The 27951-nt window shown below is 44.4% G+C and overlaps 1 protein-coding gene across 1 annotated transcript; it reads left to right on the top strand.

Moving 5' to 3' along the window:
- On the top strand, positions 1-27951 carry LOC135489174 (uncharacterized). The gene is made up of 39 exons (XM_064774433.1): positions 1-135; positions 2256-2280; positions 2553-3109; positions 3473-3478; positions 3790-4096; positions 4336-4499; positions 4602-5289; positions 5719-5733; positions 7361-8830; positions 9219-9407; positions 9802-10022; positions 10560-10722; positions 10907-11013; positions 11350-12276; positions 12544-12839; positions 13395-13615; positions 14912-15169; positions 15465-15652; positions 16001-16127; positions 16413-16453; positions 16733-16777; positions 17139-17258; positions 17545-17667; positions 17915-18014; positions 18258-18328; positions 18781-19032; positions 19282-19509; positions 19745-19937; positions 20245-20268; positions 20499-20779; positions 21098-21328; positions 21647-21748; positions 22149-22439; positions 22717-22998; positions 23272-23820; positions 24165-24300; positions 24660-24919; positions 25261-25444; positions 25645-27951. Exons 1-39 carry the CDS (start codon positions 64-66, stop codon positions 27222-27224), a joined length of 11094 nt encoding a protein of 3697 aa, XP_064630503.1. The 5' UTR covers positions 1-63; the 3' UTR covers positions 27225-27951.

Raw genomic sequence — 27951 nt, 5'->3', positions numbered from 1 at the left:
CGTGCAGCAACTGAAGTACCTTTATTAGTGTTATTTGCTTGCTCTTTTTATTTTCCTCGGTTAATGAGGATTACCCTGACGAAAGATGACATTATGAGGCCAAGAAAGGATTTGCTTTTGGCAGAAGTGGTGCTGGTAAGTTACAAAACTGATGACATCAATACACTTCCATGCTTTGCCACGGATATGAAATTCGTCTGTTATTGCCAAATAATGATTTTGATGTCCTTAACTGGTTTACTTATTAAGAAGATCAGCTCTTGGTGTCTCAATCCTGTGAGTTTAAACATTGATACTGGTGAATATGTCAGGAAACGGAAGGAATGTTGTAATGGCTAGAGAGGTAATCGTTGCCTGAAACAGTCCATGATTTCGAGAGAAAAAAAGACTTTACATCGCGATGTCTTTTTAAGTACTAATCCCTGTCAACGTATGCTGTCATAAGAGTTATATGTAATGGTTATACTGCAAGAGAGCACAGTTAACTGAACTAAATCGTTTTTTTGTAGCAGTTAATGGCCATGACGAAATACATCGTGATTATCGGTTATCGCGAACATTCTTGATTAGTGACGTACGTAGGCCTATGAGCTATAGCAAACACAAGTAATGAATGTTACTATTTCGAATACTGCATCTATCTATGAATAGCTTGAAAAGACCGTGTATCGACATTACCCAAATGTCAAATGGTCTGGTTAAGGCCTGCTGGGCTTTGGCCCAAGCGAAACTGTTCATCATGCCGGAGATTATTCCAAATTCCATAGCATGATGGCGAGTGCTCTTGTATGTCTATGAGACCCCACTTCTGTACCAACAGGCGTCAGAATCTCTGCCACTTGTCAATACGCTTTGTGACTTGGCTTCATTTTAAACAAAACTTGGTGAGAGTCAACTTTATGACTTCATTTCAATCTGCAATTTATCCTGCGCAACAGACCCAAAAGAGTAACTAAACAACACGTGTCAATCGATGAAGACGCGATATTGATGAGCTCCTGTCTCCGTGGAGACGGTAAACACTGATTTATAGATGTTTAGTGATCGATGTTGATGTTGCGAATCCCCACGAGGTGACAAGAGGCACTCTGATCTCGATCAGGCCGATGCAAAATCGTTTGGTTATCTTCCTCTTTGCCAGAAAGAACTGATGCGGTCCTTCCGCATCGCTTTAGAGTTGTTGACGGATGGTCAAGGCGATATGTCACGCACGCCAAGTTACCTTTTGCCTTACAAGTCTTCAAGGTATTATTCCGACTCATAAGGGATCTTCGTTTGAAGATTTGTAGATGGTTGGTTTTGATTAATTCTTCGTTCTTATCGAAATATACCTTGCGTATCTAAAGGAAAGATTGAGTGTTCGAAGCGAATATGAAGATAACTGAGACCTGGACGCACACATCTATGATCACCACGACTAGGGGAGCACTTGTGTACATTAAACTAGCGCTACTGCACTTTACCATGAGTGGTCGTAATGTGGTCTAAATCATCAAGAACTCTTCTTAAAGTGGGCAGCCGTGCCAAACTTGGGCAAGTTGAAGCAGTGGAATACTTTAAATTGCCTTTACTTGGCCTCATCACAAACTTTGCCCTTGAGCAACAAGCCTCGCTTTATCTATCAGCATTTTGAAGTATGTACGAGCCTGAATAATTAATGAGATTGTCATATGCCAGTTTCAATAATAGCCATTGTTAAATACCAATCGTGCCAGCGTCCTGTTGCTAAGGTAACCAAACATGTCATTGTAGGCCTGTTTCAGCGGAGGCGTGGTGGCAATGCAGTTCATAGACTTTGTATATTGTTATACAGCCTTTATGGGCAAAACAATCAAAATTAAATGTATCAGCTTTTGTAGTTGTGGATCTTATTGACTTGTATGATCCGGTGTGACAGCGGATATAGTCCCCCTGGAGTCATAGTCCGGTAGCATTGTATTTGACCAATTATGCAGCATGATCTATTGTACCGCTAACCCTAACCAAAACTTTTAGCAATGCGGGCTATTGTTACACGGACTATCAGCCCTAGGACTACTATCCCCGCCACACCGGCCCGCACTCTTCTTGGTGAATTCTGATACTTGAAGTCTATTTCAGTTTTCGAGTTCTCGACTGTTTCGTACTTTTATCAGTACCAACTTTGTGATTTGATAGTGAATCACGCTGTTAGTTGTAACGAGTTTTTAGGTGTACCAAGCTGTTCCATCTCATAAAAGCATGTAAGACTTATGTCCATTATCCTATCGTTTCAGGTGGTGATACTCTTTTCCATTGGAGGTGAGATCAGTAATTTCCTTCTCTATTTTGGTGGTACGCTTTTGCAAGGTAGTCAGTCACGATGCTCTCCCGAAGATACTAAGAGATTCAATATCCAGCGTATTCTTACATAAACTGTCTTTATCACTCGACATAGGCTTAGTTATGGTTTGTTTCGTAGTCATTGTGCAACTACTGTTTTCTCGCTAATCTTCGCCTCTTGACGTGGGCGTATAACTTGCCTCTTCGTCTGTCTTAACAACAACTTGGCGAATGTAACTTATGTATTTCAGTATCTGCCCAAGACTGCTACAAGGTGCACTCGCGGGATCGTTACTGGAGAACCTCCCCGGGTGAATATGACGAGACAAAAATGACCGGAGCGACATGCAAGGCCCAATGTACCAAGGAAGGATATAAGTTTGCATCAACGCAAGCTGGCAAGTTCTGCTTCTGCAGCAAGACGAAGCCACCTGATAGTGACAAGGTGCCACCCGCACAAGCAAAGAAATTATGTAGCGTGAAATGTGTAGGTGCTCCGACTGGTACAGAGTACTGCGGGGGGCCGCACTATGTCACCTTAACCATGGGTGTGGCGAAGCTGGAGGATGCCTGGCTGACAGCAAAGAAGGTCGAAATCAAAGAAACATCAACAGAGGTCAAACTGCAGTTCGGGGTCGTTGGCGGTGGTGAGAAGTTCGTGTTTAACTTTGACAATACTGCGGGCGACACAGACGTATGTTTTCCGACTGGATTCACGAATAGAGACAGTGACAAGAACGTGAAACCCATGTTCCACATTCCTGGCGTCTACAATGTCATAGCAGAGGTGACAAGTACGGGAGTCCCGGTGAGTGATTATTTGAGCAGAATCCTATTCATACATCTACCAAGGCGACGCTCTACAGATTTGGTATATGTGCTGTGTGGTCATAGCGAACGTCTTAACGATACCAACCTTTAGTGTGAGAAGTTTGCAGTCTCGTGTTGTCTGATATGCACATACCGAGAAGTAGTTCTGCCAGTGGCGACATGTCCCTTTCAACAACATGATTTGACGACATGTCTGTGTAAGTTCACAGTTGCTTTGAACTTTGCTCAGGGTTCCTCTGCCATCTGCCATATGATAATGTTGTCAGTCTTGCAATGACACCAGTTTTGATTATCTGCATGTTTCATTCCATTTTACTGTTTTATATCCTAACCACCGCAGGGCAAGGTAAGTCCTTTCGTAATGACACTTTTATTTCGACACCAACGTTATTTCCTCATGGCAAATGAGCGTCAGTAAAATGGAGAACCTTTCAGCAATTGAGGTGATGAACAACGACGTAACGTTACAAAGAAAGATGGCAAAGGGAATAAGTCACACACGTATACCCAAACTGGGACTAGCCTTAAGCACTACTGGTTAAACTATGCCACTCGTATCATTACCAGCCTGATCATGTATGATTGACCGGTATATATCAAGCATTAGACATCGTATTCCTCAGTGCACCAAAATGACAATTGTACAATTCTTAACAGACCCTTCCGAGCAGGAAGGGTCACCATGAAACTACAGGTTCGAGAATCGTTTGTCTGTTTCTTTTCGAAGTTCACTCATACAGCATAGCCTCTACTCCTTTACAGAAACTGCATGCAGCGGTTGGAGTGGTGGCTCAGTCCAAGCCAAACGACTTCGAGATCAAGTGCCCAGAGCAAGTGGAGAAATCAGACGACATTACCAAACGTGACCAGGAATTCGCCTGCAGTGCTACGGTCTACGTGGGCTCTAACATCAAGGCGAACATCGACTTCAAGGATGGAAAGATGTACAACATCCCAATGGCTGGTAGGTTTTCCGGAGGCCCATCGCCGTTCTTTGTCATAGTTGGAGAAAGTTAACATCAACGTTGCTCACGCACTGTATGTGCTGAAGGCCAAACACTGTAGTAGTTCAATACAGCAATAAACTCTGCAGAGCGAACCCTAGACTTCGCTATACAAGACGTTTGAACGAATATTACCTGACCTTATAATCACCTTTAAGAGGACCTGGGTAATGTGGGTCTTTGGTTTTTGGTTTTTCAGATCCTCTTATAACCACGGCCGGCCCGGGTATTCCCCAATATGGCACATGTACCGGTGGCGCCGCCAATAAGATATACGTGATGCCGGGGTCTGATTTCGTTGAAGACGGAGTCATCATTGGATGGGAGTTCAACTTGCAAAGCAAGGGGGATATTACACTCATGGTAAGATGTATTGGCAATCATCACTTAATGAAGTGCAACAGTTACTAATCATACTAAACCCTCATTTCAATAACAAGTGAAACTTCGCCTTAATCATTTCAGGTTCTGGAACCTGCGTGCAAAGTTGGTGACGTGTTTTGTTACGATACTTACAAGTGTGCAAAAAGCTGTGAAATCTCCTGCTCGAAATCGACGCAGTCCTTCTGTTCATCCCGAGGTATGTGTACGGCAAAGAAACCAACCACCTGCCCAGCTTCTCCAAGATCACAAACGCCCTCTTTCGACTATAAGGTGAAGTACACCAAGTCTGTAAAGGCTGCTACCCAGAAGGTCGGATACAACTACATCGATGAAAGGAAAGTGACAGTTGCCAACCTAAGAGTTACCAGGGGAATGGTCCTCGGCTATGCCTCTGCCAGCGGTAAGGGCGTCATCGCAACCAAGAAACCGTGGACAGGGACATCTGACTACTCCAAGGCATATGCGGCAGTCGCTGTAGGAAACTCTATAACGCAATTGTCGCTCAAGAAAGAAGTCAACCAACAGATCCTTCTGCGCGCCATCCTGAGCACACCAAGCACGGTCAAGTTTTTTCATCATTATACGAAGTTGGGTGTGTTCGATGTCGGGATCGGTGTGACTACCACAGCGTTCCCGGCCAAGGCGGTCGTCGTCCCGCCGAAAAGTACCCAGATCACGGTACTAGAAGGGATTAAGGAAGCTCCGTTGGACGTGCCACCTGTTAACGAAGCTGGGAAACCACTGACTTTAAAGGTTGGAAAACACGCAGGTAAGTCAGAGCATTTCGTGCTTGTTAGTCTCAACATTCCATTCGCTTAGTTCCCTTTCCTAGTACACTTGAGTCAGCACATCTTTACCATTCCTTTGGTACGTTCCTTAGGGCTTTAAGACAACTCTGCTGGTAGGTTACTCCCCAATGTGGCGGAAGGAACTTAAGTCCATCTTTGGCAACTTCATGTTAGGTGGAGACAGTCGGCCGTGAAGAAAGCTTTCCCGTCACTGGTGATATTGCCACTGGTCAAAACCGACTGCTCGGACTTACCTTCCCCAACTCGTAGCACTGCACACTTGTAGTGAGTATATTGTATACCTTATCAAACTATTTGAATTACTCATCGTTTTCAGATTGATCGTTCTGTAGATCTTAGCACTTGTTGTTCATACTGATGATATATTTCGTTTTTCTCATGGTATATAGCGAAAGTAACAAATGGTGAGAAAACATTTGTAGACACCAAGGATTGAGGGTCGGTGTTGAAAGTCAAAGAAAATGACTCTTTTCATTAGACAATGATTCGGCAATGTTTCCACAATGGATTTAAGTATCATCGATCAGTTATTGCAATTAAAGGGAAGTGTTTTCATTGAAGGTGATCGACCCTCAGTCCTGGCGGCACGACAGATATATGACATCTGGTTGCTGACTTGTGTGCGTCGTGAATTTCCGGACGAGCAAAGAACAATTCATGTATGGTTTCTGTTGGGTAAATTGGTTTTGATTGGCACTGCGGTTGATTCCCACCTGAGCCGGCATAGCCAGGAAACCCAATCTGCCATTCTTCCCAGTCTAGTTCCAAGAAACAAGTATTGTTCTTCTTTATCATGTACCTGGTGTAATAATAACATCTTTCAATGACTATCTATTACAGCCTTAAAAGCCTTTACGATGGTATATGATAAAAACATGATAATGGAGTCGGTATGAATCCGTAATCATGTTAACCATACCCATGAAAGTGTTGATAATGCGTCATCAATATGATCGAATATTGAATTTGAAACAAACGTAGAATTGGCATTTCGAATATCATCGCCTGGTATTACCAAACAGAAAGTTGGCTTTTGTTTATGGCCAGTGATACAGCCTTAACCACTTCTAACACCATTCGATACACAAAGCATTGTTTATCATTTTAAAGTATGTTTTTGCAGTTAATGGAATAATGCAGTGTTATGCATGTGGTCAGCAGTAGTAGATGAAATTCATAACACTGAGATTATTCACATTTAACAATTTCATGGGTTACAGGAAGGATATGTTCGATATCTATCCTTGATTACAGACTCCGCATTCTGTGCTAGTCATCAATGTTGTGGAGTGTATTATTTTACGCAGTTCTGCTTTGGTCTTGTGTTTAATTAGCTTGAAGACCTTACAATCAACTGCGGTTTGTGATGCACATGTTAGATGTCGTGTTACAGATCATGTATATTGGCCGTCATGTTGAAAATGAACATAGATGATTGTTTTGGGAGTAGTACGAACAAGTGAAAAGAAGAAGAGCAATGCCAACGCCCGGCCCGGCAAGCGACAACAACATCCATGCAGTCAAATACTTCGGGTTCATTGCTGCCAACTCGTCTCTCGGTTGGAATCTCCAAGTTAACGTGGCACTAGCGAGTCCAATGATACTCATTCGCGGTTGAGTGCAGTGGCGTACTGGTCAGGGTGGCCCCTCTCAATCCAAGAGCTTCAAATCCCGGTCTAGTGGAGGATGAAGTCAGGTGTGCCCTGAAGTAACGGCTGCCACAAATACCCAAAGTGTCACTGTCGAGACATATAGATCGAGACAGTTGTTGTGAAATGCTTTGGTACAGACCCAAACTAGTGGAAAGCGTTATGTAAAGATGGCCATTATTCATTTATCATTCGATCACAGTATCCATGTTGATTTCCGCTGTAAAAAACGTCTGCCCATAGATGTCTCATTCACAGAGGATTTGCCATGAACTGTTTGACAGATATGGGTTTGCCCTCTGAGATAAACTATGAAAGATCACGACAGTAGTCGTTGTTCCTCTACATCTTGTTACACCGCCTTCGTGTCTTTTCTTTTCAGTAACGAATAACAACCAGTATCTGTGGAATTTCGGGGACAAGTCTTCTGTACACATGGTCAACGGCACTCCTATTACGAAGCACACGTTTGGAATCGGGAAGTACAATGTCTGCGTCGAGGCGAAGAACGCCATCTCGGGGAAGACGAATTGTACGACGCTAGAGGTCAAGGAGAAAATCGGGACCATCAAAGTAGTCAATCCGACCGCTGTGGCTGGCGATAATTCCACTATCAATATCACCATCAGCAAAGGTTCTGGCTACGACTGTAGTATTGACTATGGCGACGGGTCTATCACACACGTTAATGACACGATGTTACCGAAAGCGACAGGTCATGTAACGCATGAATACACGACCCCGGGAAAGTATAATGTGAAGGTAGATTGCAAGAACGGACTACTACCAGACCCACCCGTTCAGGCAATGCCCATTGAAGTTCAAGAAACCATAACTGGGCTCAAGTTTAAAACAACCGGTGCCCAGAAAGGTCAACCAGTAAAGGTCCAGCTTGGAACTAATGTCAAGAATGGGTATGGCTTGAAATATAAATGTACCTCCGTACCACCGTTTAAAGCGGGCACAAGCATTGACATGTCTGCTTGTGATAACAAGCCTAAATGTGACTCGGCGGAGATCAAAGGTGTGGTAGCACAAGGCTACGAGCTGACCTGCACTGTCGCCAACAAGCTTGGCAAGATCACCGATAGTACCAACTTTACTATTGATTCACCAATCAACAATCCCGACTTTAACGTGACTGACTTGTGTAAAGAAGTTCCCAGTCCACCCGACCTCCTAGCATACTACATCATGGTGCCAAGCTGTGTGGTGTTCACTGGGGGTATGGAGAGTGGTTCAAGCGCTTTCGTCAAGATTGACTACGGAGACAGCACCCCTCCGGATGAAAAGCGAATGCCTCCATTAAAGGCCTGGCCTACAAACTATCATGAGGTCTTCAACCATACCTACACTAAAGTCGGTGAATTCCACGCGCAAGGAGAAATAGGGAATGGAGATGGATCGTTCTTGTATAACTTCACCATCAGCGCCTTCAAGAAGTCGCACCTCTCATGCGATAACTTGGGTCCTCAGAAACCTGGAGCAGTCGGCATCACGTTCAGGTCGAGCGATGGATCAGTACCTCCAGACACAACATACACCATCGACTTCGGTGATAGAAGCACGAAGGGAAAGGGACAATTCCAGTTGTCTACGCCCATTTCTCACAACTACAATCAACCCGGTACCTTCTCGGTCAAGGCTGTCTTCACTAATCTTGTCGAGGTCATCCCCCTCACCTGTACCGTTGAAGTCATCGAGGAGATTCTCAACCCCAAGTTCTTCCTCAGACCCCCGAATATTGCTGTAGGAAGTAAAGTCTCTATGTTAGCACAGGTCGCCAAAGGATCCGGCATGAAGGTCACCTATAGCTGGGGCACAACCCCACTCAAAAATGTAACAGATGGCTGTAAGTAACCTTCATTATTTTACCATCCTGCACTTGTCCTCTGCTTAGACTTAATGCTAATGCTCGCGTAAGATGGCCAGGTCCGAGAAAGGGCAAAAACACAATGTGGCTATGGGGAAGAGGTGACGCAAAGTTCAACGCTTCACTCTTTCACGCATTCGTCTTTTCACGGTAAATAGCCCATTTGGTCGGGTTAGAGGGCTGAATTTGGTCATTTGGACCGCCCAATCCAGTGGTCGTGGTCTGGGTGCCAGGGTGGTCGTGTTACCGGGGTGGTCGCCCACCGGGATTCCACTGTACAACCGCTTTTGTTGCAGATAAGACACATGATACACATGATACACTGCAAGAGAAGTCACCCAATGTATTTTAAACTTTTGTTTCACAGTCAACAAGTCGACGACACCTGCTCTGATCTCTGAACAGAAGTTCGACAAGCCCGGGAACTACACGGTTTCTGTGACCATCCACAACAAACATGGCCATACGAAAACCTTCACCCAGACGATCTTCTGCCAGCATCCTGTCACCAAGGACTACAATCTAGTCAGCGATGCACCAGCGACCGTGGAATTCCGTAAGTAACAATTAGTTCGACTCCTTGTTCAGAAATCGTTCTTATAAAACTATGAGATATCTGCGATTTCGCAACACACATGGCACCATGAATACGTTGTCTGCCATTTGGTGAGTATATAACGCAACCACACAGGATTTCAAAGAAACATTGAACATTATGATGGTGCTACTTGGAATAAAGGATGGCAGGCACCTGTGCTTCATATTTTCGTGACCATGAGCTGAGCTAACTCGAGACATTCTCCAGTCAAAGATGTAGTCATTGAGATATCTGAAATGGCGCCCAGACTCTAAAATGGCGCCCACTGTGCATGGTTTAATTGGACGTAGGAGTTGATCATCACCACATGTTATTCGAGCCTCTGATTAAATTTCGCAACTTCTCATTCCAGCCTTTGTAAACTTTACATTTACCTGGACTGGTACCGAGAAACCAACCGACGCCAGTCACGTGATGCACTTCGGGCGATCAGCAGACGGTCAGGAGTCTTTTGACTTTGATTACAAGAAGAAAGTGTATAAGTGGGACAAACATGCGTACGCGCCACCCGGGCCTAGGACGGCTAGGGTGGTGGTTAAGAATCTGGTGTCTGAATATACCTTCACAGCAGATGTAAGTTTCGACCTTTTTAAAGATACGTTGTTCTACTCCATTTACTGGCTTACAGGATCATTGGGAGATATTCTGTTATCGAGCAACCGGCCTTGAACCTTTCGTTGGACCTTTGTCTCAATCAGCTTCCTAATGCCCAAAACTTCCTTGCTCGGTTGCCTTTCATGTTCTCTTCTCTATATCTGTTTCCTATCGGGTTCCATTCCAGCATATACTTACTCTTTGGCTTCTTGGCAGATTAAGGTACAATATGTCCTTATTGCCGTTTTTCTCTGACTGTTATCTTGTTTGTAGTCTGGAACTGGATCTTTCTTTCACGACCGGGAGAACTATGAGGCTGGTTGCTCTAGAAGTCTTCTTCTTGACGAGTAAGTGTTGCAGTGAACTCTAATCTCACTTGGTTGCACTATACTCCGCCAATCCTCTTACCCTCGAACCCCTTGATGTCCCTTACCAATGCATAACATGCACGCTCTGCACTTCCTGGCTACTGATTAGTTAGCATGATTTCTATCCCCTTTCGATCCTCATTTCCAGGCAAGCGTCCAAAGCAAACTGGGAACACTTGTCATCAAAACCAAGTATCGTCCGAAGAAACCGCTCAATGGTGTCGACCAGCCAGGTGTTGGTGAGAGCGGGAACCATTTCCCAAGCAACCGGGACCTCAAGTTTTATCCAGAATTCGTAGGCGGTAGGAACGGTGAGTTAGGAGCAAGGGGGGACAGACTATGATGAATGCTGGTCTGCTCTCTTAATAACATCATTGGCATAACCTGTTGGACCATATCTGGGACTCGCTCTGCAGCCTTTAGTTATTTATCCAGTATAACACTGGTGATATTGTGGCATACGACCTTGTCAACACTTTCTAATTCCAATTCCAGAAACTGTTTCTCGCTACGAGATTGTTGCAGAGAGTGATGGCTATGTGTGGGCTTGTACCCTCACTAACATCAAACCTGGTGACCCGTTACCGTACAAGATTCCAGGGGTAGGTAGATATTTTATTATATTATTGATGAGAGCTGATCTAAATAATGACACTTTCATTAAAATCTCATCTCTATTCGTTCCACATCGTTTACTTCGCTTTGATGCTGATCATTTCTTCCAACTATGTAAACTTACTGGACAAGCTGAGCCCTCTTTTGGTAACCCAAGGCACTATAACAACAGACTCAGATAACAACCGTAGGAGAATTGGTCTGAGTTTTATGTTTTCCTATAACTTTAAAATGAAGCGTCGTTCATGGACTCTTCTTTGATCAATGTAGTTGACGGTTGTTATCCCAACTAACATCCCAATGTTCACTAATGTTTCTTTCAGCCTGGCGCTTACAATATCTGCATCACCGCCGTGAAACCATTGGGAGAGGTGACCAACTGTACCAGTGTGGTCATAGGAGACACCTGTCACGGCATCTCGATACATGATGGAAGGGCTACCACCAAACCTAATGAACCAAAGGAGTTCAGAATCAACTTTGAAAAAGTCGGCACGAACTCCTGCGTTGCGATCGATTATGGTGATAGAAGTAAACTGAAACTGTATGGAACCCAGAATGACTGTTACAGTCCTGAAGTGCTGGCGAGGTTAGGGAACCCTCTGAATAGTAGTATTGAAATGGCTGGTCCCCTTAACCCAGACGGTTTGAATGTTTCTCATATTTACAAGAGCGAAGGACCCAAGAGGATTAAAGTGATCGGAGCTAATTATCTTGGGGTCAACGAGAAGTCGCTTCAGTTCAGCATATCTGCGAGCCATGTGGGCTGTATGCGGCCGGAGATCATGATATACGATGAGAGGCCCTTTGAGAATGGGACGCATTGTGAGGTTGGTTTGAGGTGTAAGATAAGGGGCAAAGTGATCCTATTGAACTGTACACCAGAGACGAACATTAAGTGGTGGGAGATGGAACGCGTAGATGATAACAATAACGTCACTGCTATGATCAATCTAACAGAGGTCCGAGGCCATGATGGGGTTGATATTGAGCTTCCTGCCCATTTCACCAATCTCGGTGTCTACCGCCTGACGCTCTCTGTCCAGATGACAGGCACATGGGCAATCAGGAAGCAACACTTTATCAGTACTGCTGTGACGTATATCTACATGGTCCGAGGTCCTATATTCGCTAGCATGATTGAAGGTGGCTTGTCTGAAATAACGATAGGGCGAATGCAGAATTATAGCCTTACACTCAACCCCGAGAGGTATTCTGTGGACCGGGATGCAAGCCCCAACGATCCGCCGGTAGGTAGCCAGTGTTCAACTTTACAATGTACGTCTATGCCTAGCCTTTTAAGGTTAAAGAGTTCTCTTGCTTAAATACAGTTAAGGTTACAGAGTTGCATTGCTTTTTTACTTTAAGGATATAAAGTTGTATACAGAATGATAAAGGTAGAAAGCTGCAGTTTCTCCTAAATACATGTCAATCCAGTGGTCATCGTCCCGAGGGGGAAAGCTACTTGAATCCAAGCAGCTCCGTTGCTCAGGTTGTTTCTTTAAAACCATTTCTAGGGATTCGATGGCTACCTATGGTTTGCGCAAAAGATTGGCGAGCCGGATACAGACGAGGACACGAAGACAACCGTCTCCCATCAACCGTCCAGTGGCACGAAAGGTGGATGCTTTGGGAACGGGCCAGGGCGGCTTGACCTTCCTCTCAACACCGGCAATTTCACGCCGAACTTCTATCTCATGCCTCTCAATCAGACCTGTAATATTACAGCCATCGTGAAGAAGGATACTCGGTCTGGGCGTGTGTCTATGCTCGTTACCGTTGTAGATGGAAGGCCACCAGTGATTATCATCACGTAAGTTGGCATTTCCTTCTCTGATAATAGAGCTTATCATATCACTTACAGTTTAGTATGGGAGGATCCTGTCTGAACACTACCTGCGACTCCTGAGGACGTACGCTGGACCTATTTGGATCCAGCAATTCTTGCCGACAATGTCTCCACACAGCAAGGGTTGGGACGATATGAACGTAAGGCTGGAAATCGGACGAGTTGGAGCTATCAAAGGGGGCCCAAGGACAGTGACGAGTCAATAAGACTTGTGCATAAGCTTAACAACCCAAAGGTTACGGGACTGGAAACAGTAGGTAGTTTCCCGGAGGTCTACCCGGCTTCGTTGACTCGACCGCGTCTGATGAATGTTTTAATTGAACCACATTGAAACAGAACATAATTTGACTCTCTACGTATGCAATATGTTAGGGCAAGTCTCGCGGACTATGATGAGTGGACGAATATATGCGATGTGGGCAGTATCCAGCTGAATGTGTTGTGAGTTATAACTTTGAATTGAACTGGGAGGGTTTGCCACCATCTTCACGTAACCCAATGCACAATCTTCTATTACAGGTGCAGCGATGCAAATGCCTGCCGTAAGACCCCGTTGGGCCAGAGATTGGTACGACCGTCCGGCATGTGTAAGCTGATGGTGACGTGTTTGACCAACTGTCCGTTGACGAGTGATTTCTTTAACAACAGGGCAACATACCATTGGACGATCCAGTACTATAACGATACCATTGACTCGCTCTGTTATATTGATGTGAAGGAAAACAAGAAGTACATCACTGGTGAGTGCATGTCACACATTTTTCTTTATTCTGAGATGTCGGGTTCGAAGAGCAGTACAATAATAAAAAGTGTAACGGCAAGAAAACTCGGGATATCAAAATACTAAAACGCCCTAAGTATTGGATTCAAGTCTCTCTGCGTCAGTTCGTCCACTCGTAGTGTTGGCAAAAACAAGCAATCACAAATAAACACGGTTACGGTGGTAACTTAGCTTCTAATAGAGATAGAGGGTTTCTGTAGATTTGTTAGTTACCATTGCTAAGACTTTTACTCCAATGTTTAGTTTAAAAGAAATCGCTGAGACAAAGAAAACATCTGAAAGGGTATATCTATTCATGGGGAGCAACGTATTTAGAGCCACACACGGTCTTATTGAGCAACTCATGCGAGATAATGTTATACTTATATTGTTTGCCTGTTGCGCTGAAACTGAATATGCGCGTTATCCACAATGCGTTTGCCACCGGCCACGCGGTAATCCCGATCCGTTCGCGCATGCGCAGCCGCTGCGTCTGCCAAGCGAACTAATACATCGTTTCCTAACTTCAAAACCCTACAGGTTCCAATGGTAAGATTCTTTCGCTCCATCATATGGGTGATATCATTCTAATATTCAATCAAAGTTTGTATTCAATAACACGGACGAATAAGAAATAAACGTGCGTGTACTATCATGTGATCATTGGACATACGGAACGGTGGCAAGCTTGTTGAAGGTTCAGACTCTGAAAGGTGGTTGTGCATATTGGCATCCAGCTTCGCTGGGTCCCGCATATGGTAGCGATGATAGTTTCTTCAGTGCTAATGCAAAATCACGTTATTGAATGGTAATTGTGTGGCAAACATGCCCATTTACCCATCTCCCCCACCCCCTCGGAATACAATCACGACCACCTTCCAAAGTATTGAATACAAGATGACCATTGGGAATGATGCTTCGCGTGGTAAGTTGTTACATCAGTGCAGTGGACTACTTCCAAGTCCAGTTTTGTGCGATAAAACCATCTGTACGGAAACCAATTTAGTTGTATATAACTACATCTTTTTGAACAACGATATCATTGAATATTGTGACATCACGATGGTTCAGTCGTAGATATCGAACTGCCCTGCATTAAATACAAGAAACGACATCTAAACCGTATTCTCCTCATTGCCAAGTGTGAGCTATAACCCGTGGGCATCACTGTAAAACAACGACGACGAACTGTTTTGGCAATTGCAATGGGTGATAATCTTTAATTATGACAATGTAGTTGCGTGAATTCGTACTTAGATGTCTAACCTTATTTCAGGTAACAAATCGAAGGAGCTTACTTTGCTACCACCGCTCTTTAAGGATTTCTCCTCGGATCTCTACGAGGCCCAAGCTAGACTCACATTCAATGGTATGACCGGCTACGCCAAGATGGACTTCTCGGTGAATCGTCCGCCCACATCGACGAAGCCTTGTAGCGTGTCACCGACCACAGGAACTCACATTACCACTAAGTTCATCGTGAGTGGTGACGGATGGTCGGACGATAGAAGGATTGTTGCTTTTGAGGTCTATGGTAAGTTGAGCAGTTGACTCATGTTTCCAGGCTCATTTGATGAATGTTACATACACTAGTATTTGACAATGTCTCCAGAAGTTGGGGTCAATCCTGCTTGTTTCTCAGATCAGCAACCCACTCTCCCTCCGACCAGAACATTTAACTCTCCTTTTCTTCAGCTTGAATCACGCATATGCGATGGTTGCCCTCTCCACAACTCGACTGTCAGGGGTTTTGATGATGCTTTGGGTATAATGAACTGTTGATAGTAAGGCCAGATCATCACAAGATATACTTTATGTTCATGTTTCAGTCAAGCTCGAGAATCCTGACGCAAATGAGACCGCACCTTCTCAGGAATTCGTGCAGAGGTTCGATGCTGAAGGTTCTGCAGTAAAGTTCGAATTGTCCACCAACCTGCGACCCGGGACGATGGATGTGATAGCTCGGGTTATCGATGATGAGGGGGCCTTTACGGAATGTCAGGCAGGGACCGTCCTGGTAGGCTCCTGGTTTCTCTTGCAGCCAGTGGCAGTTTAACAGTTAACATCTTTATATGATCAGCGTTTTGCTTCAGCACTTCTAACCATCTGTATCGTCTACTGATCACTTGGACATACGTGTAAATGGTCACCAGGATATTCATTTTCCAAAGGTGCACAATCATTTTCAGTAAAGGCATGAGTGACATCAAGATATGACAGTACATGCACTTTATGAGAGAGATGTATTTCTACAAGCTTCATAAAGATACGCCAGATAGTTTGGCCCAGGCTACGGTGCAAATAATTCCTGGCCAAGAAGCCTGTTTTGTTGACATATGTCAGTCATCTCTTCGATTGCATTTAGGTTTCACCTACTAGTATGTCGACGAGTGGTCTGTCTGACATGCTGGAATCAACCTTCAGGAAGGGAAACCCCCGGGATGTCGCTGAGGTGGTTGTGGCCGGAATGAATTCCCAGAATGACAAACTAAGTAAGTAACGAAGAGCATATATACTGGATGTTTCAATAACGATATGATATGGACCAACCACACATTTTTAATCTGGTTGTAAAATACACCGTACCTTCCACCCGCAATGCTGAAACGGGGCTCATATGGCCCTGTCATCGTCAGCGAGGAGTGATAATTGAAATTCCATTCAATACAATTGCTATCTGATACTCGGTACAAGTAAGTTAACATGTAAAGATTGTTCCTATTTGCATGATGGGCATCTGGAAGAACACGCCCTACAACTATGTTTTTATTTTGCAGAGAAAATTGGTTCGCTGGTTGATCTTGAAAATGATGACACGGTAAGTATTTGACAGAACTGGTCAGTATAAGTCTTTGTCTCATATCTGGACCATTCAACTTGTTGATGCAAAGATACGCCAAGCTATTCATTGTTAAAACATCATCTATACACTTGAGAAGAAACTGAAAATTTGCTATCGGATCCTGACTTATTTTACAATGGGAAAGATCAAAACGTATTCATGGAATCTACATGTACCTGTCCAGACAGCAAAAGCTTGCTTGCACTAATAATGTACGTGCTAAGGTTCCTTACATTTCATTGTATTTCATTTCAGTCACTTACTTCAGCCGAAGACAATCTGAGAGAGGAAGGCACTAAAGTAGGTCAAACAAAGCACTTCACTTTGAACCATCCTGCAAACACGAACATGAAACCCAATTGCAGGTATTCTCTCCAGGAAATTTGGTCACAAAACAACTGGTAGTTTATGCGATCCAAATTCACGAAGGATATGCAGGTGTACAAGAAGTATTTACACGATTCAAGAGAATACTTGGCTTCATGAGAATACTATTTAAACGAGTGCTTGAGTCGCACCGATAGTATGCAAATAAAGTGTAGTTCCACATACGAAATGAGTAAAAAGAACGTCACTTGTATGGAGAAGGTGGATGAATTTATTGGTCCGATCAGGATCTTTGATACATCGATATCAAATTATCACTCTTTTTCCTTTTTAGTTTGTAGAGAATACATTGGATAACCTTGAAAAGTCGAACGTGAATTTGGGGGCGAAATCCTTAACTGAGATAGCGGACAAGCTGGTCGCTGAGCCTGCCACTAAAAACAGAAACATAATGGTGAGTGATCACAATGTTATCGCACGGAATATCTTGGTATGCTAATAAGGTATGGAGTATCATCATAATCAAGTAAACAAGCAATACTATTGCACTTGGTCAAGATTTGAACTACATGCTGCAGAGATCTGACCTATTTGTAACTCATTCTATTACAGCGACCAGTCTTTTCGTATTGAAGATTTCATGTTGGGAGCAAGTTGCGTCTCTTACGCCAAGTTTTACTGGCCCTTTCAATAAAGTAGACACATATGGTAAACAAACTATTGCCTTCTCTTGTGTTTAGCCTAAAATAGCCAACCTTCTCAACAAGACTGTGAACACGATAGATAGTGATCCTGATGCATCTAATGAAGATAAGCTGGAGATGACGGGTAAAGTGCTGGCTGGCTTGTTTAACTTGAAACAGGTAAGTGGAACTTATTAGAGAGAGCGCAATTCGGAATTCGATATAACTGTTATGTGATCGTGCATCTGATTCAGTTGGGGAACATATTTGAGTGAAGTTTAAACTTTGACATATCTTACTTTGCAACGACCTCCCATCAATAGCCGACTGAGAAGAAGGATCCAGGCTGGGTTGGTTGTATCTGTTGTAGGCGCCCTAGGTATTTACAAGGGATGATCCGTTACAGGAGTGTGTTGTTCTTCTTTAGGGCATGAAGGTAACGAAAGCTCGACCTGGGAAGAGTGCCAGGGAGGAGGCGAAGAAAAAGGCCAAGCCTGACATGTCATTACCAAGGGATGGAAAGTCGTGTAAGTCAATAGTTTGGAAAGATTAGTATGTTGGGCAAGTCATATGATATGAACAGAAAGTTCATGGAATTCTTGCCAGTTGTTGGTACTTAGAGGAGGTACATCCCATTGGATTTGACTACTCCAGGATAGCAGTTAGACTGAGGAAACGCTGGTGCATTCGTTGTTTTGCCTAGTATATTCATCGTATTCATGCGCATAATACTTGAGTACATCTTAGACCTCTTGTTCTTCCTATTCTAGTTGATGGTGACGCTGCCAGAGAGGAGAGAGATTCGGTGGCCAAGACCAACAAGGAGCTCTCAGACGAACAGGTAGGTGTCCACTGTTCCAACAACGCTGGCCATTTCTGCAGTGATGTGTTTGGTAGGCTGTGAGAGAAGCGACACTGAATGGAACTCGGGTCTTCCTCCCTCCTTCCTCTACCATGTCAGTCTGTTCTCTTTTTGTTTGGTGCAGCATTATGAAATCTCTGTGTTTACGGGCTAAGCGACCTGGTTAACATCCCCGACCGGTTTGTACACGGCAGAGGTTTGGTGGAACCTTCCGATGTCATATAACTGGGTTCTCTCCGTCTGCGGTGCTTTAGTTTTCCCCTTGATTTCCGGCTGTTTGTCGCCAACGTTTTCAAAGCTTGTTGCTGAGTTGTCACGTTATGTTTTTCAAGTTGAAGCACGTTAATCACAGTAACTTTACATTTCAAACGAGTTTCGACATAATGCCATATCTTTACCGTCTAAATGGTTTTCCATTGAACGTTTTTTAGGAGGATGATATGTATGCTGACCTGGAGGAAATTGAGGAGAAATGCTTGACTATGATGGTGAAGAAAGCGCCGACCGGCGGGAAGAAGGTGGAGGTGGTTTCGGGAAAGACAAAGGTGGTACTTCAGAAGGATGAGGCGGGGAAGTCGAGGAGACTGTATGCTAAGCATGGAGATGATGAGGCTGATGTACCATCCATCTGCGAGGTGGATCCGCCATACTGTGAGGATCCACACAGGACAGTATCGGTTGCGGTGAGTTGGTCTATAAGTAAAGCTGCCGTTGGGTAATCTTACCGACTGTCTACTGACTACTCCTGTGACAAAATCAAATGAACTGTTGTCATTCTGCTTCCGAGATACAGTTGGCAGGGTCATCCAACTCTCATGTACACTGCTATGATTCTATCGGCTCAACTCCAAGCAGAGATACATTTGACAAGGGCCTCGGTCTGGTCTGACCAATTGGTTTCTAACAGTTTACGATGTCATACCTCATTTCAGGTTGTCATGTCGAAGAACAACCACATAGGGAAGAAGATGCATCCACACCGGACCTCCTCGTCCGTCGAGATCCGCATGTTAGACTCTGATGGTAATGAGAAAAAGATTAACGGGACCAATGTCAAGGTCAACTATACGATGCGGATGAGACTGAACGAGACGGAGAGGAAGCCTGTGGATTATGAAGGAATGGAGCACGGCGATCCGTACTTGAGTATATCAATACGGGTGAGTTTAGGGTTGGGGACAGGTTATACGTGATCAGGGTGGAAAACCGATGCGTACTTTGCCTGTTCTTGAAGACACAATATGTGTCTAAAAGCTCAACTGTAAAGTCAACTTCTCGCTTGGTCTCACTCGTAAATCGAGTTGCAGTGCTAGTATATGATCTCATCAAAGCTCGGAAGTGTCCATGGCGCTCTAGTTGGATAAACATCCACACCCTGTCTTCATTCTCTTCTAGGCCGAGTATCCTGCAATACCTGACCCACCTTACTGTAACTACAAGTCCTCTGAACTCTTCATCCGTCCAGTGCCCGAACCATTCGACCCAAACAAGGCATACATGGTATTCGTTGCCTTTGACGGTCGCGTTAACTTGACTGCGGGGTATTACAATTCCACGTATATTGTCCCCAGTCATCTTGAGGGAAGAGGTAAGCATTACAAACACGTGTCTTGGTTCCAAGATCTCACTACCTAAGGTCTAAGTCAATTAAAAAGCTTCTATCACGATATCAGCTGCCGCCATTCTGTGGCTGGCTGATATCTTTGCTGAATGGTTTAAAGTCTCGATTAATCTGCCTTCACTTGCCTTATTAAACTGGTTAGTGGCAATCATTACGATGGGTTCAGGTTTTTGGCTGCCACAACTTGATGTGACCACGAGTAGTCTGAGCAATCCGCGGTACGTACATACGGATTGATTCTTTGCCAATTACCGCTACATCGTTTATTTTTCAGATGGAACAGTAGGCCCCGAATCAGGTTTGTTATCACTGTTAATTGCTTTTTACAAACGATGGAGCAATCGCTTTGGCTTATAAATTGGGGTAGCATCGATGTCACTGCTCAAATAAGTGTGCATCCTAATGGAATACATCCAGTGATACATGTAAGAAAGTCTGATATCGAAGTGGTTATTAACCGTATAGTTTTCATTCAGAGCAGTCACGAAGAACAAGGAAACGACTTTTATGGCTCCTCTTTTTATTCAGAATCGGATCCGTATACCTTCACGCTAGATGCTGAGACGAAGCGTACTCAGATGTATGCCAAAGATCCTTGCACGCTCTACATCGGCCTGAGAGAACTGGACAGCGCCGAGTTCGAAACGTACAATGACTCCGACACTAAACCTGACGTCAGTCAAGAAAGGGTGGAAGATTGGAGAGCAAAGAAGGGCAACCTCACCTCCAATGTAACTGTCAATACATATGCGCAGAACTGCATGTACTACGATGAGAAGGCAAAGGATTGGAGTGGAAGAGGTTGTATGGTAAGTCAACTCGTCTCAGAGTATCTACCGGGTCTACCGATAGTTTCTATAACCGGTTGTTTCTTGCAGTGCGAGTATCTATGGAAATGTGTTTTCACTGCGACCATACAGATTGTACAAAACAGCACAAAAGCCAGCATACAAGTCACGAAATTCGCACAGGATTTGATTACATTAATCTTTGTACGTCGTCCTTTGAACCTACGAATTAACCAAATATCGAAAGGGCGAGGAAGATTCCGCACGTCCACGGCGCGCGAATGGTCAGGGGATAGTCGTGGTTGAATACAGATAACAATGCGTGATATCTTCTTTAAGGTTAATGAAAAGAAGTCTACCCGATCAAAAGTCTCTTGCACGTGTAACCATTTGACATCATTCGCGGGCGGCTGGGTGGTTGTCCCCAATAGACTTGACTTCAACTATATCTTCAAGAACATGGACCCGTTAAAGAATCCAACCGTCTACGCCACTCTTATTACAATCATTTTACTCTATTTGATTGGAGCAGTGATATGTAGGAAGGAGGACAAGAAGGACGTGGAAAGGGTAAGAGCTGCTCTCCCTGATCACCAGGTAGTACTTGAAGTGCGAGTATCTTGTTCTATTACATCTCTGACCAGATGCGATCTCTAACGTGGCATTGTTCGTATTGAAAATCATTAAGAGACACCAAGCTCAAGATTACGTAGCCAGATTAACATGATTGTTCTCGGAGCGAAACAGGGTAGTAGAGAACAGACTCCGCTAAATCTTTGTATCGTATTGTGTCTGGTCAGTTTGTCTATTGAAATCAACTGAATGACTTCAAGAGACAAACCAGCTTCTGAACGTTACAGTTTATACAATTGATATCGTCTTTTGCAGGCTTGCGTCTACCCATTGGTTGACAATGATCCAGATGACAAGTACATGTATGAGTTAATGGTGGCAAGCGGGATGGCGAAAGGTGCTGGCACACATTCCAGGGTAAGCTACCGCCTATTCTAACCTGTCATTCACGAGGATTCAAGAGCACGATTTGGTTAATAACGGTATGCTTTAATGTGAGGCAGAAGTTTCATAAAAAGGATCTTGATGTAGAAGAACCTATCTTCACAAAGACAGCTTCAGCGTTGCCTTCATAACCTCCACTTTGAAAAGAGTGTTAATAATCCGTGCTAATACAATGACATTGAGTTGCATGTCGATGCGTACAAAGAGGGGGACGTAGATGGAGAAGGAGAAGAGTGGCCTTCGTATGGATCCTGGATGTAATCTGAGATGCGATGCAATTGGTTTGATGATAACTGACGTTAGTCCTCCATTTCACCTGTCTCAAGACATACGCTTATATCGGCCTTTGAGTGTGTGCTTTTCTTCCATTCAGGTGTATTTCGTCCTGTCTGGTGAAAACGATGAAACTGATGTGAGGATCTTACATGACCGCTCAAGAGGGAACAAGCACTGCCTCGACAGGGGTAACATCGACTGTTTCTTACTGACTACGCCCAGGCCACTCGGCGAGCTGAACTATGCCCGCATCTGGCATGACAACTCGGGCGAAGGCAAATTCGCATCTTGGTATCTGAAATACTTCCTCGTCAATGATGTTCAAACAAAGAAGAAATATCAATTCATCCTGAACCGATGGCTGGCAGTGGAGGAAGACGATGGACAGGTAAATATCTTTGGCGACTTATCTGGATGTCATATTTGAGATTCGACATGGATGTCAACTTGTCGTCACTTCGTCCTTTTCAGATCGAGCTGAAGTATTTACACTCTGAGAGCCTTAATACCTCATATAGTGCCTCTATGACGGCCTATAATACCAGCAGGTGTTGTTAGCAGCATACATGTTCTTCGATTGCAAGTAACGACTGGTGACTTGATGAACATCGGGAATAAGTCGAGGATAATATCTCGCGAAATATATAATCTGAATTCCTTTCCAGATTGACCGACTTATCCCAGTGGCAGGGAAGGAACAGATGGTCGAGTTTTCTCATCTCTTCACACAAACCTCAAGGAAGAATCTCTGCGATGAGCATCTCTGGTTCTCACTGGTTGCCCGGCCCCCGAGGAGTAGATTCACCCGCCTACAGAGAATCTCCTGCTGCCTCCAACTGTTGGTGTTGACCATGCTGACCAATGCTATGTTCTACGGTATCGGCGATACCGAGAAACCCAACACCAATGCACTGGAGTTGGGACCATTCAGCTTGAGCCCGCAACAGGTTAGTCCTCTTCAGATTGGTGAACTCATATGCTCAAGATGACCCTTTACCATATTGATATGATCATTTATCATGCTTTTACTATTTCCATTTTTGCTTACTAGTACAGTACTTTAGATCATTCAACTAAAAATCAATCCTTGAGGCATTGACAAAACTGCAACTACGTGTACTTCAGAACTGGTAGTACAAGTATATGAGATATTTGGCAGAATACATCTGGTTGATGTTATACTTTATAATTCTTCTAAACGAACCCTTTTCCTTCTACAGATTAGCATCGGTGTGATGGCCAACTTGATAATCTTCCCGGCTACCTTCCTAACCGTATGGTTGTTCAGGAAGGCCCGCGCTCGAAAGAAACGTCCATCGCGTATCCAGGAAGCGAAGGACAGGAAACCCGATGGAGATAGCGAGAGCAATGCCTCCACTTCAGTCAGCGATATCAGGGCCGAGGTAAACAAGTGTGAGCCAATCAGAGATGACCCGCCGCCCTACATGCGTGACATGCACGACTTGAACGGAATGCACAATGGCGTCAATGGGCTACAAAATGGCCGCACGGATTCTCCACCTGACAGCATAGAAAGAAGGATTGGAATACCCATGGACGACCCACTACTGAAGAAAAAGAAGAAGGCATTCTCTCTGCCGTGGTACTGCCGTCACTTGGCTTGGCTGTTCCTAGTCATCATGTGCCTGGTCGGCATCACATTTTCACTCTTCTACGGGATCCAGTTCGGAGAGGAGAAATCCAAGAAGTGGATCACATCGATGATGGCTGCCTTCATCATGTCTATCTTCATCACAGAACCTGTCAAGGTACGATACCAGTGTGCTCTTGAATATACACAGCTTTCCCCTGCTACATTGGTCTGATACGAGTACATGCAGTATATATTCCCACTGAGCTGTGATAGCCTTGATAATCTTCACATCATCTCAACATCCTTGTAAAACGATCGTTCTGTTTGCTGTACCTTCAAACTAATATTTTCGATGTAAGGTGCCTGGCAAGAACAGTGTGTTCACTATGTTTCGTGGCGGCTAGTTAACTTTGTATCCCGCTCACCCCTCGAACTATAGGCCAACTTGAAGTGTTGCTTTGACTTGCCCATTGTGACATAAAAGTAAATAAAGAGCGACCATCTCCTCTCATCTCACAGGTATTCCTTGTGGCGCTGTTCTTCTCTCTGATCCTGAAGAAAGCAGACGATGATGTCGACGACCTTGAAGAAGATGAAGAGGAACCGGAACTACAGTATGACGAGGAGTGGCTGGCTAGACCTAATGACCAAGGCAGTGAGTAGGAAGACTGAAAACTCAATCCATGGCATCATTTTCTATGTCGATGACTCCCCTCGATGGCGAAATCCCTGACTAAAAGACGAATACCCATGTCTAACTCCAGTCAAAACGTGTCCATCGTGCCAAAATATCTTGTCATGAAAGGCCCTTGCAACTACTAAGACGAGTAAGTGCAGATATCAGACATGGAAACAAGCCACTTTCGAAGCAGTTGAAAAAACACCCTGTTTACACCCGTCCATTCAGTTAACATTGCACTTACTCTTAGTTTAAGACTGACGATTCGAAGGCTAACATTGCATTGGGTGATTTCAACAGTTATTGATGTTGCTTTCTGTTTCTTCATTGGACAGCATTTGGCTTGGCTAAACCACGAACGATTGCCTACAAACCGCCAGACCCAGAACAGCTCGAGAAGTTCCGAGTAAACCGCCTCAAGGAGCTAAAGATGTATGCCATCCTTCGAGAGATCCTAAGCTATGCTTTGTTTGTCTGGATCTTATTGTCGATCAGTTACAGCTTCAGGGACCCAGACTCCTACAAACTCAAAGAGGAGATGGTCAATGTGTTCATCGAGAATAACAAAGGTGACCCTGACTCTGCTTACACACAGGTGAGCTCTCTTTGGTTGTAGTTTGTGGGGTCATCTGCCGCACCATAAAACTCTTTTTAAAGCTGTCTTGTCATGTCCGCTATCCGGCAGTTTCTTTTGACACAAAATTCATTTTCCAAATACGAATTTATCATATGAATGTGCACACGAACTCTAGGACGGTTTACCAAATGATTTTCAAAGATAATACTGAAATCTCGCAAGAGTTGTGAGCAACAGGAGGTATCAGCAAGGTTTCCCTACCAAAGACCTGTTGCAGGAAAGTGTTCATTGAATCATCATAGTTTCATACCCTGGTATCTGCGCTGCTGACTTCTTATGGGTGTACCATGCTCTTTCAGATTATCAGCTACGGTGGCTATTGGAACTGGGCAAAAGAGGTGCTCCTACCAGCACTACTCGTAGACCCTTGGTACGATCAACAAACAAACTATAGGCAACCGTATGGACAGAGAGGTTTCATAGTGGACAGGGCCCAAAGACACATGGGTTATGCAGTGATGCGGCAGCTCAGAGCTAAACCTAGTAAGCATTGATCTATCTTTACCACTAGGTCTACTTCTTGTGGTTTGCATGGGAACTCCAGTCTATTGCTCAAAATAGCTGAGTTAAAAACACGACTTCACCTGAATGGGCGGTGGATGGGTAAACATTACATGATTGCCATTTGGTACATATTGCCAGAGTTTAGTTGACAGCCCTAACTTTCAAATTATTTCTTTCAGATTCCTGTCCCCTAGAAAGGGCGATGGCAGAGGTGATCAATGAGTGTGTTGAAGAATATGGCATGTTCACCCAGGAGGAGCAAACCTTTGGAGTGGGCTGGAAACCTTATAATGAAACGCTGGACAACACCAGGGAAGAGTACAAGTATACGGAGGCTTCAGCGCTCGACGGCTTCCCTTACCTTGGAACTATAGCGGTGTATGCTGGTGGCGGGTATGTTCACCGGTTGCAGGGTAGTGACAAGGAGATGATGGAAGGCATAGACCAGTTGATTAATGAGCAATGGCTTGATGCATACACCAGAGCTATCTTCATCGAGTTCACCGTGTACAACCCAAACACTAATCTCTTCGCCGTATCGACCATTTTAACCGAGTTCCCAGGTAGCACAGCCATGGTGAATACGTACCGGTTCGAACCAGTAAATCTGTTGGGCGACTACCATGGTGACGGCAAATGGTATGAACTGACCTGTCAAATTGGCTTCTGTATCTTCCTTGTCTATTTCATCTACCGAGAAATCAAGGTGGTCTTCAAGGAAAGGAAGGCCTACTTTACACACCTTTGGAACATTGGTGAGTTGGCCATCATCGGCCTCTCCGTGGCCTCCATTACCATCTACTTCTACCGCCTGGTGGTCACGAAGAGCCTGCTGAAAACCTTCAAGAAGTCACACGGCTTGGCATACGTGAAGTTCCAGTATGTCGCCTCATGGAATGAGTTGCTCCTCTACCTGGTCGGCTGGCTCGTGTTCTTTGCCAACCTCAAGTTCCTGCGTTTGCTTCGCTTCAACAAGCGGATGGCGATCCTTGGCTCCGTTCTCCGTCATTGTCGAAAGGATCTGTTCGCTTTCGGAGTCATGTTTGCCATCATGTTTTTCGCCTTCGTTCAGTTCTTCTACCTGATTTTCTTACGGAACCTCCTCGGTTACAAATCCTTCGTGGCATCTGCTGAGACAAGCTTGAACATCATGCTGGGAAAGTTCGACTTCCAGGCCATGTTACAATCAAGTTCGGTCCTGGGTCCGTTCTTCTTCTTTCTCTACGTGGTAACCATCGTCATGATCTTGATCAACATGTTCCTGTCTATCCTGAACGAGTCGTTTACCATCGTCAAGAACGATGTAAGTAAGCAGTCCAATGACTACGAGATGGTCGACTTCATCATGCGGCGCTTCAAGTTGTGGACGGGGATAGGCAACGGCCAGCCAATGGTGAGCGACCTCGGAGCAGATGATCCAATGACCGAAAAGGGAGACGCCATGAACATGAACGGCATGCCGCCAGCCTTTCAGATGCAGCTTGACAATTTCCCGGACAAGATTGACAAGCTCCTAAACACGATCAGTAAGGTCTACTTCGACCATGACAAGATTGACGCCTTATTGGATCCCAGCAAGATGGGAAACGAAGGGAAGGCGGCTATGAAGATGATGCTGAAGCAACAGCGCATTAAGGAGGAACAAGAAACAGAGATAAGAGAAAGAGGTTTCCATTCTCGCGGACGGCCGCTGCCACCTACGGTACCGTTCAGGAATATGCATGTGCCTATGCCAGATGTGGAGAATGTCGAGAAGTAGCATGTCCTGCACTGATGTATTTGGCCAGCATTAGCCTGAAATACAGGAGACATATTCATGCATACGTGAGTGGACAACTAGACAGCAGTCCACATGTCGTTTGGAATGAGCAGTTGTAGAATTAGCTTTAGACACCAGTTACTGAGGCAAAGCGATCCAGTGAAGGTTCTTCTATATCTGAAAAAAACTCCCCTCTTTGCTTCAGAAACTGTCAGGACTAAACGTGTTACTTTCATCGTACACTTTGTTAGGTTACTTCATGTTAAATGTGCATGTGCCATGATACACTAGCAACTGATATATGTAAAGGGAATACAATGACAATGGTAGAATGCACAAAACTGGCACGAAGTTAGGCTTACTAGTTAACAGGCTTGAAGCCAGAAGGAGAACAGAAAAGTGTTTAGTCTGAGAGTCCGTCACTCGTTTCAGTCTTACACGACTTATGATACACACTCCTCTTGAAACCTCTTTTTATTATGCCATCTTTGGTTCTGTCGCTTAATCTAGAGTTCGCAGCCTTTTGTGGTGACGGTCTATGTGCATTGCTGTATAGAGCTCAGTGAGAAACACAGCTTGAGAGTCCATTCTTAGAACGCGATAGGCCGAACCCTTAACAGGAATGCATTGGAATAGAACACTCTCTCTTGATAGAATCACGTCATCGAGGACACTGTTATGTGGACATTTTCTTCCGTTTGATTTTGTTGGTCGGCGTGTAGGTTGG

Source organism: Lineus longissimus, chromosome 1 (assembly GCF_910592395.1).
Source record: "Lineus longissimus chromosome 1, tnLinLong1.2, whole genome shotgun sequence".
Classification (NCBI taxonomy): Eukaryota; Metazoa; Nemertea; class Pilidiophora; order Heteronemertea; family Lineidae; genus Lineus; species Lineus longissimus.
The sequence above is the reverse complement of the archived record's forward strand: the minus strand, read 5'-3'. Positions and strand labels throughout refer to the sequence as shown.

What these genes read in the sequence shown, in the direction of transcription:
- LOC135489174 (XM_064774433.1), top strand. Translation starts at nt 64, where the DNA reads ATGAGGATTACCCTGACGAAAGATGACATTATGAGGCCAAGAAAGGAT. An exon ending in GCTTGTTTAACTTGAAACAG is followed by an intron (nt 17,668 to 17,914) that starts GTAAGTGGAACT and finishes GTTCTTCTTTAG; the next exon opens with GGCATGAAGGTAACGAAAGC. An exon ending in AACAGTAGGCCCCGAATCAG is followed by an intron (nt 20,269 to 20,498) that starts GTTTGTTATCAC and finishes CTTTTTATTCAG; the next exon opens with AATCGGATCCGTATACCTTC.